Raw genomic sequence first — 14,381 nt, 5'->3', positions numbered from 1 at the left:
ATGCCCCTCTACATACCCCATGCCCCTGACACCAGCCACACAGCCCCCTGGATGTCCCTCTTCATACCCCATGCCCCCTCACACCAGCCACACAGCCTCCTGGATGCCCCTCTAAACATACCCCATGCCCCTCACACCAGCCACACTGCCCCCTGGATGCCCCTCTACATACCCCATGCCCCCTCACACCAGCCACACAGCCCCCTGGATGCCCCTCTACATAGCCCATGCCCCCTCACACCAGCCACGCAGCCTCCTGGATGCCCCTCTACATACCCAATGCCCCTCACACCAGCCACGCAGCCCCCTGGATGCCCCTCTACATAGCCCATGCTTTTTCACACCAGCCACACTGCCCCCTGGATGCCCCTCTACATAGCCGATGCCCCCTCCATAGGCGGATTATAATGAGGACGATCTGGGCTTCTGCCCGGGGCCCTTAACCTCCAGGTGGCCCCGGGCTCCGGGGTGTCTATGGCCAGATTATCCTCATTATATGTGCGCCACGGCGCATACCGGCAGACAGTGGCGGGGGGGATCCCTGGACCGCTACCCCAGCAGTGGCGCACGGCCGCTGCTTCTTCTTCGGCCGGGTCAGCACTGCAGCAGTTAACTTCCCTGTGCTGGCCCGGCCGCGTCACTGCTAGGAGACACGGCCCTGTGCACGGCCGTGTGTCCTAGCTGTGATGTTACGCAGTGCGCACCCGGCCTGCAGTGCTGCACCGGAAAAGAGCTGGAGCCGATCCGGGGGATGGTGAGTATGTGTGTATGTATGTGTATGTATGTGTGTGTGTGTGTGTGTGTGTGTGTGTGTAGGCAGATATCATTGTGTGATGTCTGTTTATATGTATTTTTGTGTTTCAAATGTGTTTATACGTGTATGATTATGTCTGTATATGTTTGTGTGTGCGTGACTGCGTGCGGCCTCCTGCTGAGTATAGATGGCGCCGTGCGGCCTCCTGCTGTCTCTGGGGGGGGCACCGTGCGGCCTCCCGCTGTGTATAGATGGCGCCGTGCAGCCTCCCGCTGTGCATAGATGGCGCCGTGCGGCCTCCCGCTGTGTATAGATGGCATTGTGCGGCCCCGTGCTGTGTATAGATGGCATCGTGCGGCCTCCCGCTGTGTATAGATGGCGCCGTGCAGCCTCCCGCTGTGTATAGGTGGCGCCATGCGGCCTCCCGCTGTGTATAGGTGGCATTGTGCAGCTCCGTGCTGTGTATAGATGGCATCGTGCGGCCTCCCGCTGTGTATAGATGGCGCCATGCGGCCTCATGCTGTCTCTGGGGGGGGGCGCTGTGTGGCCTCCCGCTGTGTATAGATGGCGCCATGCGGCCTCCTGCTGTCTCTGGGGGGAGCGCCGTGCGGACTCCCGCTGTGTATAGATGGCGCCGTGCAGCCTCCCGCTGTGCATAGATGGCGCCATGCGGCCTCCCGCTGTGTATAGATGGCATTGTGCGGCCCCGTGCTGTGTATAGATGGCATCGTGCGGCCTCCCGCTGTGTATAGATGGCCCCGTGCAGCCTCCCGCTGTGTATAGGTGGCACCGTGCGGCCTCTCGCTGTGTATAGGTGGCGCCGTGCGGCCTCCCGCTGTGTATAGGTGGCATTGTGCAGCCCCATGCTGTGTATAGATGGCATCGTGCGGCCTCCCGCTGTGTATAGATGGCGCCGTGCGGCCTCCTGCTGTCTCTGGGGAGGTCGCCGTGCGGCCTCCCGCTGTGTATAGATGACGCCGTGAAGCCTCCCGCTGTGTATAGGTGGCGCCGTGCGGCCTCCCGCTGTGTATAGGTGGCGCCGTGCGGCCTCCCGCTGTGTATAGGTGGCGCCGTGCGGCCTCCCGCTGTGTATAGGTGGCGCCGTGCGGCCTCCCGCTGTGTATAGGTGGCGCCGTGCGGCCTCCCGCTGTGTATAGGTGGCTACGTGTGGCCTCCCGCTGTGTATAGGTGGCGCCGTGCGGCCTCCCGCTGTGTATAGGTGGCGCCGTGCGGCCTCCCTCTGTGTATAGGTGGCGCCGTGCGGCCTCCCTCTGTGTATAGGTGGCGCCGTGCGGCCTCCCGCTGTGTATAGGTGGCTCCGTGCGGCCTCCCGCTGTGTATAGGTGGCGCCGTGCGGCCTCCCGCTGTGTATATGTGGCGCCGTGCGGCCTCCCGCTGTGTATAGGTGGCGCCACCGGCATGGATTTATATAGAGTGACCGTAAAAGAATAGTAAAAAATAAATATATAATTACCTTCTGATGGCCTGCCGACGTCAGCGGTCGCATGACCCATCACATGACTTAATGACGTCACGGCAGGTCCTTTTCAGACCATCGCGAGCTGCCGGCAAGCCAGGACGCATCGGATAAAGACACCGGGGGCCATCAGAAGGTAAGTATAATATTTATTTTTTATTTTATTCTTTTTTTACAGGTTCTATGGTACCCTGGTCCGGAGGAGAGTCTCCTCTTCTCCAAACCCGGGTACCATCCGCACATTGAAACGCATGGAATCTGCATGTACAGATGCAGTGATGCGGATTCCATGTGTTCCAATGCAAGTCAATGGCGGCGAAAGCGCCGCGCTTCCGCAAAATAATTGTTAGTGCTGCGTTAGTGCTTGCGTTCATTGGGGAACATGGCAAACCTTCTACCAAGCGTTTTTAAGTGTTTCTGCAGCAGAATTGCCGCTACCCCTGGCCCCCTCACACCATCCACACAGCCCCCTGGATGCCCCTCACACCACCCCCCTTTATGCCAGCACAGCATTTATTCACATGGTCAGTTCTCCCCGCCTCAGTCCTCACAGCACAACGCAGAACACGAGCTCCTCATCACCATCCTCCTGTCCCGGCACAATGTGCGCACTGCTGCAGCTGCAGGTGGAATAGTGTCCACTGACTGGACTAAGGAAGCCCCGCCCCTTCCGGTGACATCATGATTCCATGAAATCACTCCTCCCCCTCAAGACATCAACTCCAATCTAGACGCTGCCCTGTTGCTGAGGCGTGGTGACGCTGTAGCTGGGTGGTTGCAGTCAGAGTAGTGGTGTTTGGCGTCTGTACTACAGGTAAGAAGATGGGAATGTGCCAAGGTGATTACTACATTCAGGACAATAAGTAGCTAGCTGTAGGTGTGCAGAATCCCACTCCCATTATTGTCAGGGTCTCGCACCCCCTCATGTCGTCAGCTGTCAGGCTCCCGCACCCCCTCGTGTCGTCAGCTGTCAGGCTCCCGCACCCCCTCGTGTCGTGGGCTGTCGGGCTCCCGCGCCCCCCCTCGTGTCGTGGGCTGTCGGGCTCCCGCGCCCCCCCTCGTGTCGTGGGCTGTCGGGCTCCCGCGCCCCCCCTCGTGTCGTGGGCTGTCGGGCTCCCGCGCCCCACCCTTGTGTCGTGGGCTGTCGGGCTCCCGCACCCCCTCGTGTCGTGGGCTGTCAGGCTCCCTCACCCCCTCATGTCGTGGGCTGTCGGGCTCCCGCACCCCCTCGTGTCGTGGGCTGTCAGGCTCCCGCGCCCCCCCTCGTGTCGTGGGCTGTCGGGCTCCCGCGCCCCCCCCTCGTGACGTGGGCTGTCGTGCTCCCGCGCCCCCCCTCGTGTTGTGGGCTGTCGGGCTCCCGCCCCCCCCCCCTCGTGTCGTGGGCTGTCGGGCTCCCGCGCCCCCCCCTCGTGTAGTGGGCTGTCGGGCTCCCGCGCCCCCCCTCGTGTCGTGGGCTGTTGGGCTCCCGCGCCCCCCCCTCGTGTCGTGGGCTGTCGGGCTCCCGCGCCCCCCCCTCGTGTCGTGGGCTGTCAGGCTCCCGCGCCCCCCCCTCGTGTCGTGGGCCGTCGGGCTCCCGCGCCCCCCCCTCGTGTCGTGGGCCGTCGGGCTCCCGCGCCTCCCCCTCGTGTCGTGGGTCGTCGGGCTCCCGCGCCCCCCCCTCGTGTCGTGAGCCGTCGGGCTCCCGCGCCCCCCCCTCGTGTCGTGGGCCGTCGGGCTCTCATGCCCCCCCCTCGTGTCGTGGGCTGTCAGGCTCCCGCGCCCCCCCCTCGTGTCGTGGGCCGTCGGGCTCCCGCACCTCCCCCTCGTGTCGTGGGCTGTCGGGCTCCCGCGCCCCCCCCTCGTGTCGTGGGCTGTCGGGCTCCCGCGCCCCACCCTTGTGTCGTGGGCTGTCGGGCTCCCGCACCCCCTCGTGTCGTGGGCTGTCAGGCTCCCTCACCCCCTCGTGTCGATGTCCTGTCGTGCTCCCGCACCCCCTCGTGTCGTGGGCTGTCGGGCTCCCGCGCCCCCCCTCGTGTCGTGGGCTGTCGGGCTCCCGCGCCCCCCCCTCGTGACGTGGGCTGTCGGGCTCCCGCGCCCCCCCTCGTGTTGTGGGCTGTCGGGCTCCCGCGCCCCCCCTCGTGTTGTGGGCTGTCGGGCTCCCGCGCCCCCCCCTCGCGTCGTGGGCTGTCGGGCTCCCGCGCCCCCCCTCGTGTTGTGGGCTGTCGGGCTCCCGCGCCCCCCCTCGTGTTGTGGGCTGTCGGGCTCCCGCGCCCCCCCTCGTGTCGTGGGCTGTCGGGCTCCCGCGCCCCCCCTCGTGTCGTGGGCTGTCGGGCTCCCGCGCCCCCCCTCGTGTCGTGGGCTGTCGGGCTCCCGCGCCCCCCCCTCGTGTCGTGGGCTGTCGGGCTCCCGCCCCCCCCCTCGTGTCGTGGGCTGTCGGGCTCCCGCGCCCCCCCCTCGTGTAGTGGGCTGTTGGGCTCCCGCGCCCCCCCTCGTGTCGTGGGCTGTTGGGCTCCCGCGCCCCCCCCTCGTGTCGTGGGCTGTCAGGCTCCCGCGCCCCCCCCTCGTGTCGTGGGCCGTCGGGCTCCCGCGCCTCCCCCTCGTGTCGTGGGTCGTCGGGCTCCCGCGCCCCCCCCTCGTGTCGTGGGCCGTCGGGCTCCCATGCCCCCCCCTCGTGTCGTGGGCTGTCAGGCTCCCGCGCCCCCCCCTCGTGTCGTGGGTCATCGGGCTCCCGCACCTCCCCCTCGTGTCGTGGGTCGTCGGGCTCCCGCGCCCCCCCCTCGTGTCGTGAGCCGTCGGGCTCCCCCGCCCCCCCCTCGTGTCGTGGGCCGTCGGGCTCCCACGCCCCCCCCTCGTGTCATAGAATCATAGAATGGTAGAGTTGGAAGGGACCTCCTGGGTCATCTGGTCCAACCCCCTGCTCAAAGCAGGATTCACTAGATCATCTCAGACAGATGTCTGTCCAGCCTCTGTTTGAAGACGTCCATTGAAGGCGAACTCACCACCTCTCGTGGCAGCCTGTTCCACTCATTAATCACCCTAACTGTCAAAAAGTTTTTTCTAATATCTAATCTGTGTCTCCTCCCATTTAGTTTCATCCCATTGCTTCTAGTCTTTCCTTGTGCAAATGAGAATAAAGATGATCCTTCTACAATGTGACAGCCCTTGACATATTTGTAGACAGCTATTAAGTCTCCTCTGTCTTCTTTTTTGTAAGCTAAACATTCCCAAATCCTGCAACCGTTCCTCATAGGACATGGTTTGCAGACCAGTCACCATTCTGGTCGCTCTTCTCTGAACTTGCTCCAGTTTGTCTATCTCTTTTTTAAAATGTGGTGCCCAAAACTGTACACAGTATTCCAGATGAGGTCTGACCAAAGAGGAGTAAAGACCGATAATGACTTCACGTGATCTAGACTGTATGCTTCTGTTAATACATCCCAGAATTGTATTTGCCTTTTTTGCTGCTGCATCACACTGTTGACTCATGTTCAGTCTATGATCTATTAGTATACCTAAGTCTTTTTCACATGTACTGTTGCTTAGCTCTATTCCTCCCATTCTGTATATGCTTTTTTCATTTTTATTGCCCAGATGTAGTACTTTGCATTTTTCCCTGTTAAAAACCATTCTGTTGGTTGCTGCCCACTGCTCCAGTTTATTTAGGTCTTTTTGAATCCTCTCTCTCTCTTCTCTAGTATTAGCTATCCCTCCTAGCTTTGTGTCATCGGCAAATTTAATCAGTTTACCCTCAATTCCTTCATCTAAATCATTGATAAAGATGTTGAACAATACAGGTCCCAGGACGGAGCCCTGTGGTACCCCACTTGAGACATTCATCCAGCTGGATGTGAAGCCATTTACAACCACCCTTTGAGTCCGATCACTAAGCCAGTTATGAATCCACCTAACAGTTGCCTGGTCCATTGCATACTTGGTCATTTTTTCAATAAGGATGGTGTGAGATACTTTGTCAAATGCTTTGCTGAAGTCAAGATATACTATATCTACAGCATTTCCCTGATCCACCCAGTCAGTGATTCTGTCATAGAAGGAAATTAAGTTAGTCTGACATGACTTGTTAGTTACAAACCCATGCTGACTCTGGTTAATCACTTCATTCTTATCCATGTACTTACATACATGTTGTTTAATAATTTGTTCAAAGATCTTTCCTGGTATAGAAGTCAGACTCACCGGCCTATAGTTCCCTGGGTCCACCTTCTTCCCCTTTTTGAAGATAGGAACAACATTTGCTCTTCTCCAGTCTTCTGGGACTTCTCCTGTTCTCCAAGAATTTTCAAAGATTATGGAGAGTGGTTCTAAAATTTCTTCTACGATCTCCTTCAGTACTCTGGGGTGTAATTCATCTGGACCTGGAGACTTGAACTCATTTATGTTAGCTAAATATTCCCTCACAATCTTTCTGTTTACAGATAACTTGGATTCCTCTATTCCTTTAAAAGGACAGTGACGATCAGTTGATGTTACATTTTCTTTCTGAGAGAAAACAGATGCAAAATAGGAATTAAAAAGTTCGGCCTTCTCAACATCCTCTCTTACCATTTCTCCATTTTCATCCTGTAAAAATCCTATAGCATCTTTGACTTTTCTTTTACTTTTGACATACCCCCAAAATCCTTTTTTATTGCTTTTGACATCTCTTGCAAGCCTTAATTCATTGTCAGCTTTAGCTAACCTGATACGTGCCCTACAGAATCTGCAGACTGCATTATAATCTTCTTTAGATATGCCTCCCTCTTTCCATTTAATAAACATTTCTTTCTTTCTTTTTAGCATGTGTTTAAGTTCTGTGTTCATCCATCCTGGTTTCCTTAAATGCTTCCCATTCTTCCTACTTTTCGGGATTATTAACGATTGTGCTTTGAGAATCTCATTTTTAAAAATTTCCCATCCTTCCTGGACATTTTTGTCCTTAAGGACATCCAGCCATTGGATCCCTCCTATTCTCTTTCTGAGTCTCTTAAAATCTGCCTTTCTAAAATCTAACCTTGAAGTTTGAGTCTTCACATGTCTTCCTCCTCTAGTCATCCAAAATTCTATAATAGCATGATCGCTGCCTCCTAGGGTCCCAGCCACCTTTACCTCCTCAACCATTTCCTCCCTGTTTATAAGGATTAGATCCAAAGTAGCAGATCCCCTTGTTTTCTCCCCTACCTTTTGGAAGATAAAGTTGTCAGCAAGAGAGGATAAGAATTTGCTTGACCTGTTAGTTTTACTTGAGAGAGATTCCCAACAAATGTCTGGATAGTTGAAATCTCCCATGACCACTACGTCGTATTTTTTGGAGAACTTGGTCATTTGATACATAAAGAGTTCATCCATATCTTCAGATTGCCCAGGTGGCCTGTAGTAAATGCCTACAATGGTGTCCTTTCCGTTGTTCTCTCCTTGTATTCTTACCCAAACAGTTTCCACAGAACTCCCAGTCTCTGAAGCTTCAATCTCTGTGCAGATATACGCTTTTCTAACATACAATGCGACACCTCCTCCTCGTTTATCAAGTCTGTTTCTTGCAAATAAGTTGTATCCTTTTAGCCTTTTATTCCAATCATGTGTATCGTCCCACCAAGTTTCAGTGATTCCAATGACATCATATTCCTTTTCCTGCATTAGTAGTTCCAATTCTCCTTGTTTGTTGCCCATGCTTTGTGCATTTGTATAAAAACATTTTAGTTTGTGATTGGTTTCTCTTCCTCCCATATTTTTATTATTTAAATTGTTTTGTCTTTGTTCTTTCTTTCCACTTCCAGTAGCAGAGATCTCAATAGTATTTGTCAGCTGTATTGCTTTTTCTGGCCTTTTGCTTCCCTTCCCACATTGTTCTAGTTTAAAGCTCTTCTGATGAGTGTAGCAAGGTGACTTCCAAATACATATTTTCCAGTCTTCGTAAGGTGCACCCCATCTCTAGCAAGTAGTCCATCGTATAGGTAATTCATTCCGTGATCCAGAAATCCAAATCCTTGTTGACGGCACCATCGACGTAGCCAGTTGTTCACCTGTAGAATCTTATTCCACCTCATTGTTCCATGGCCATCCACTGGGAGGATGGATGAGAAGACCACCTGCGCTCCCAATTCTTTCACTTTCTTGCCTAAGTCTTCAAAGTCACTGCAGATGGTTTCCAGGTCCTTTCTTGCGGTGTCATTTGTCCCCACATGAATTAGCAGGAATGGGGGTAGTGATCTGTAGGTCTGAAGAGTCTTGATATCCTGTCAGACACATCTTTAATTTTTGCTCCTGGAAGACAGCACATTTCTCTTGAGGTTATGTCTGGTCTGCAGATAGCGGCCTCTGTTCCTCTTAACAGGGAATCCCCCATGACCACCACTCTCCGTTTTTTCTTCACAACATTCTTCTTTCTCCATCCAGGAGGATTCTGAGGGCTTACAAGGTTATTCATTGCTGGCAAAGTCTTATTTTGCTGTATTTCTTCATGGTTCTCCTGCGTGAGAGCCTGGTACTGGTTCCTGAGCAGTATGGGTGCTGACTGCCTCTCGATCCTCCTGCTTCTGTGGGTCACATGCTTCCATTCCTCTGTTTCGTCAGGTGCAGTTCGGATTTCTTCTCTTTCTGAATCATGAAGAGATAATTCTGCTCTGTCTAAGAACTCTTCACCTTCCTTAATGATTTTCAAGGTAGTTAACCTCTCTTCTAGATTTCGCAACTTTTCCTCCAACAGGTACACAAGCTTGCATTTCTGGCATGTGAAGTTTGGCTTTTCCACTGGCAAGTCTGTGAACATGTAGCAGGATATGCAGCTCACCAAATGGCTCCTGGACTCTTCCATGTTCTTATTGTTAATGTTCTGAAAACAGTGAAAAAAGCTTAAAAAAAAAGCTTCAAAATGCGCGCGCCTACCGGCGCGCGGTTTACCGATGCCCTCTTTTCAGCTCCAACAGCCAAAATCCAGTGTTCTTTGAGCTCGCGGAGACTCTTCACTTACCCCAAAATGCAGTGGGAATATGCAAATTATCTCCTCAGGACTCCTCCCCTGGTTTTGTCGTGGGCCGTCGGGCTCCCGCACTCTCCCCTTGTCGTTGTCTGTGGAGAAGATTAATACATATTTTCATTTTTCAGGTTTTCTCTTATAAAACAAGAACCCTGAGCTTCTGTCTTTGACCGAAAAAATGGCGTCTGACAAGTCGCTGCTGTCTGCAGAAATGAACACAAACATGGAGGAAGCGCTGTATGAACAGATGCTGATGAAGGTACGAAAGATGAATTGGAGAGGCCAGCAATCACCGGGTGAATGTCTCCTCCGTCAGCCGCTGGGGGCGCGGCAGTCTCCAACATTTACCTAATGTGTATTGTTGGCTTTAGACCCCTCACAGTTGTACTATTTTGGTGCAGGAAAAATCTGTTTGCAGAACCATCCTGTTCATGTTACTCACTGATTCTCACTTATTGCCTCATTTCAGGCCAAACAGGAGATACAGAGCAGAATACCGAACTTACCAGAAAGCAGACAGATCAGACCCCAGCCGAGTGAGATGGGCGTCCTCTGATTATTATCCAGATTACTTTGTGCATATTATGCGACAGATACCACAGTGGGGCAGTGGGGTCTTAATGACTGCAACGGTCACATGATGCAACCAACGTGGGGGGTCACATCGTTTTTTCTTATACAGTTGGTTACATGTAAATGCTGCTTGGCTTTTGCCGATTTTATTGTGTTTTTGTTCACTTTTTGTTTTTATTTCTGGTAGGTTTCTGCATTAAAACTCGCACATCCAAAAATACCAAAATCTTTATTAACATCTGCAAGTCGAACCAGATCTCAGCGCCCCCGGACCTGACGGAGCAGGAGTTAGTCAGCATCCTGGAATCTGATGATCCCTCTGGCTATCGAGTCCCCATGAGCCTTGGAGAGCCCCACGTTGAAGTTGATAATAGTACGTTTTTTTTTAATACAGCACGTCTCTTTTTAAAGGGGTAGTCCAGAGATATCCTTAAAGGGGATAAAATAGCAAGTATTACAACTTACTAATCCTCAATGATCAAAGGTGCCGTCTCCACAGGTTCTGGTAGGTCCACTTCCAGTCTGCGGAATAAAGTTTGTTGTTGTCTTTTGAACTTTTTTGGTTTAGATTTGGGACTTAAAGGGATTGCCCACTACTTGGATTCCCCTTTAAGAACTTATGCTAATTATTCATAGCAGCCCAACTAAGGTCAATGGATTGATTCGGCATCGCAAAGTATCTAAGTCCTGGTGCACTTTGTCCTACAGGTGGAGGCGGCTGCACGGCGTACGACATAGTGATTAATGGCACCTTCTTTGAGAAAATTAAGGTAACTGCAATTGCTTATTCCGACATACGAGCAGTCTGCTCTCCTTTGTGTCAGCTCCTTACTTTGTATTTTTTTTATTAGAATAATGAGCTTCTCAGGGAATTTTTTATCACCGTGGCCATGGAGGGACTAGAGAACAAGTACGAAATGGAGCTGTCAAGAGGTAACGACCGCATCACTGATATTTTCCTTGATTTTTCCAACACAAGGACTTGTTCTTTCGTGGAGCAAGTTTACCATATAATATATTGAACATTTTTATGTACTAACCTGTTGTATGGCACTGTATCAAATGCCTTTGAAAAGTCCAGATAGACGAAAACCACTAAGTTTCCCTGGTCCAACCTAGAACTTACCTCCCCATAGAATCTTTTCAGATTAGTTTGCAGGACAGATCCCTCATAATCATATGTTTAGGTTATTCTTATTGAGGTGCTCCAGGTTAGTATCTCTTAGAAAACCCTCAAAGATGTTGCCCACAGTACAAGTTAAACTTACCTGCCTATAAATTCCAGGCTCAGATATTATCCCGTTCTTGAATATTGGTACCACATTTGCTATGTGGGTGTAACACTGGTGGATATGGACCCACTGCCCCACGGGAGGGTTGTGACTAGGTGTCTACTGGGTCTCCACTAGAACCTTTGGTGGTGAGGATAGACTGGGCCGCCAGTAGACACCAGGTACAACTTCAGTGCAGTCCCCGGGACTGCAGCAGCATTCCGGAGGTACCAGGGTACCAGACACAGGAGAGCGAAGACAAGGACTAGGTCAGACAGTCTGAGATCGGGGCAGGAAGCACAGGTTCAGGATAGAGAAAAATGGCAAGGGGGACAGAGGTTTTTGAGACCAGAAAACTCCTTTAACGCTTGCAACCTCTGTTGCTTGACTGCAACTCAAACAGTCAAATCAGTCAGTAAGAATTTAGGGCACTTCCATGGCGATATTTTGCATCAGTATTTGTTAGCAGACGCCAGGAGTGGATCCAAAACAGAAGAGGTGAAAGTGTTTCAGTTACTATTTTTCACTGTGTTTGTTCCCCTCTGGTCTTCAGCTTACAAATACTGCTGTAAATTAGTGCCCAAAATACTCACTGTGTGAATGAGGTGAGGAAGCTGCTTGTAGTACTGTAATAGAAGTCCTTATTCTGAGGATGAGTGCTGTAATTCTTGTCTTCTCTGCTCCATCAAACTCCCCAGAGCAGGGGCAACCCCTGGGGCAAAACTGCTGGCGGCAGATGTCCAGACATATGACTCAGTGATGTGTGATGGACCCCGACTCCCAAACAAAATGAATCAGACACATACAAAATAAATACACAAATCATTGCAATTAGGTGTCAAACATTCTCAACTTTATTTAAATTTACATGACACCGAAAATGGCACAACCCTCGACTCACGAAGAGTCACCCTCCAGCGCTCAGGAGAGGAAAACCCCCTGTGGAGGAAACCTCTAGGGAACCATGGCTCGAGGGCTGCCCTTCCCTTGGGCTTAGAGAGTTAGTGCCGATATATGACGGAGTTTTAGAATTTGTACATATTTACAGAGAACGACATAACAAATATAGACTATTAATGTGATAGCTGCGATATCTGTCACCACATTTATTGCTGGAACGAATTTAGTTGATCTGATTTCCCAGGTGGATCTACCACTTCTCCCTTACAGATCCAGCTCCGTCTCTCAAGAAGTTGGGCACTTGGTTACAGGGGTTGCTCATTATGGATAACCCCTAATAGGATGAGTATCCCCCCCCCCCTCCCAATTTATCACCCATTAAAGTCAAGGATCCATCCATGAACTCCCAAAGAAGAGCAGCTGTTTGTACATAGTAACAGAAGGGGATCCTGTTTTGGGGACCCCCCCTCTGTTACCTTCCCATGCCCCCGGGGTGTCTAAGAAGACAAACCCTTTCCCTGCTAGAACCTCCATATTACACCAACGTTGGCACATTACGTGGGGTGGTCAAGCTCAAGGTCCTCAGGCGCATCATCAGTAATGGCGTTGATCATGGCAGTGCGGCATTCTTTTATGGAATCTTCTTTATGACACTTGTTTATGCCCTCACAATAGTTGTCATGGTTACTACAAGGGCTATTACTGATGCAGGGTCCAAGTATTAACCCTTTCATCATTGGTAATTCACTTTCATTATGGAGGCAAATAATTGTACTTGATACCAAGCAGGAGTCTTATCATTACGGCTTCCCTTAGGCACCATAAGAAATACAGATTATAGAACATACGTACAAGTGTTTCAGGAGTGTTTTGCACTTTTTAGATCCATAGATTGGGCTTATAACTAGCACTTTACAAAGCAGAAAATTAAGAGGAAATTACTTGTAAAATAATATTATAAGGAATTGCATTTCAAGCATTTTCCTAATGTGCATTCTGCATACTTGCATAGTTACATAGGTTGAAAAAGTTTGAACTTTAATGTCCTAGGTCTATCTCCAAAGTTATACATTTTCTATTACTAGATTATTTATAACCCACAATGTCATGTTTTGTTAAAAAAGTATCCAGCCCTTCTATAAATGCTGTTATACTATCTGCCATTACTATATATTGTGGTTGGCATTCCACAGTCTGACTGCTCTAACTGTAAAGAATCCTTTCCTATTAAGCTGCCAGAATCGCTTCACCTCCGCTTGTTATAAATGTTCCTGGTGCTTTGTAAGGTCCTGGAAAGTGATAAGTCATGTGCCAGTACTATGCATTGACCACATATGTATTTATACATATAAATGTATATTTATGAAGGAGATGATAATTACCCTTCATAGAGGTGTTACGATCATTCATAAATTGCTTTCATAGGTTTGATCTCCAGGATTAGGAGAGATTTGGGGTGTAAACGTAATAAACAATGAGTAAAACATCAAAGCAAACGAAAAAGGGTTTGTGACCCAAACTGGTAGGTGAGACCGGCTAGCCCCATATTATACGAGGTCACAACCAGGTTTCGCCTGAGGAGGGCAGCACTAATGAGTCCTCAGGAGCGCATAACCCTGAAATATGCAGCGATTCTACACTACCCATTATAAAAGGGTTTAATATGCTACTTACTACCATGTTTTAATTAAGATACAAGGCATACTTGTAAGGAGAGATGAAAAAGGTGATGGGGGACAACATATAAATATACTGAGGAACTCTATACACTAGTGGCCAAAATTGAGGCAACACCCCCAAGATTTATGAATTTTTAGCATTTTGCCAATACCAATACAAATTTCATGAATGTTTTTGATTTCACAGTAAAGTTTTTAAGTAGAAATAAAATCTCATATAGAAACACAATATTAGCAGGAAATTTGTTAATTTGTCAACAAATTGGACACTATTGTCACTCAGATGACTGTGGGAGAAAAGCCATTGATTTGTCCTATTTTCATATCTAACACTAAATGTTAATGCTCAGTTGGACAGCCCTCGGCCTTGATGACGGCCTGGCATCTACTTGGCATGCTATCTACCAGTTTGTGTAAATCAGATGGTGTGATGATATGAAGCCATGATTTGATGATGGCTGCAGTGAGTTCCTGCTTGTGTGAAGCCCGCTGTTTTGACACCGCTCTTTTGAGCCGAGCCCAGAGATTCTCAATAGGATTGAGATCTGGGCTGTTTCCTGGCCAATTCAATAGCTGGACATTTTTGTCCTTGAACCAAGAGAGACATTTTTAGCTGTATGGCATGGGGCTCCATCTTAAAATAAACGGTGTCCCTTCACCAAATACATCATGTGCCGAAGGAATGAGTTTAGGCTGAAGGACGTCCTTGATGTACTTTTCAGCATTAACTGTTCCTTCAATTACCTGCAGCCGACCACCTGCATCTCTGGACACGCAG

General features: G+C 50.4%; 1 protein-coding gene across 1 annotated transcript in view; it reads left to right on the top strand.

Annotated features, from left to right (window-relative positions):
• The window catches only part of LOC141172895 (microtubule-associated serine/threonine-protein kinase 4-like), a 216,442-nt gene that overhangs the window by 58,708 nt on the left and 143,353 nt on the right, over positions 1-14,381 (top strand). Inside the window, exons 2-6 of the mRNA XM_073657515.1 lie at positions 9,309-9,439; positions 9,650-9,716; positions 9,941-10,126; positions 10,462-10,523; positions 10,605-10,686. Coding sequence (XP_073513616.1) covers positions 9,359-9,439; positions 9,650-9,716; positions 9,941-10,126; positions 10,462-10,523; positions 10,605-10,686 — 478 coding nt within the window. The 5' untranslated portion in view covers positions 9,309-9,358. The remainder of the gene's footprint in view (positions 1-9,308; positions 9,440-9,649; positions 9,717-9,940; positions 10,127-10,461; positions 10,524-10,604; positions 10,687-14,381) is intronic.

Source organism: Phyllobates terribilis, unplaced genomic scaffold (assembly GCF_046119375.1).
Source record: "Phyllobates terribilis strain yellow unplaced genomic scaffold, ASM4611937v1 Scaffold_12__6_contigs__length_324123572, whole genome shotgun sequence".
Taxonomy (NCBI): domain Eukaryota; kingdom Metazoa; phylum Chordata; class Amphibia; order Anura; family Dendrobatidae; genus Phyllobates; species Phyllobates terribilis.
This window is presented reverse-complemented; position numbering and strand designations above follow the sequence as displayed.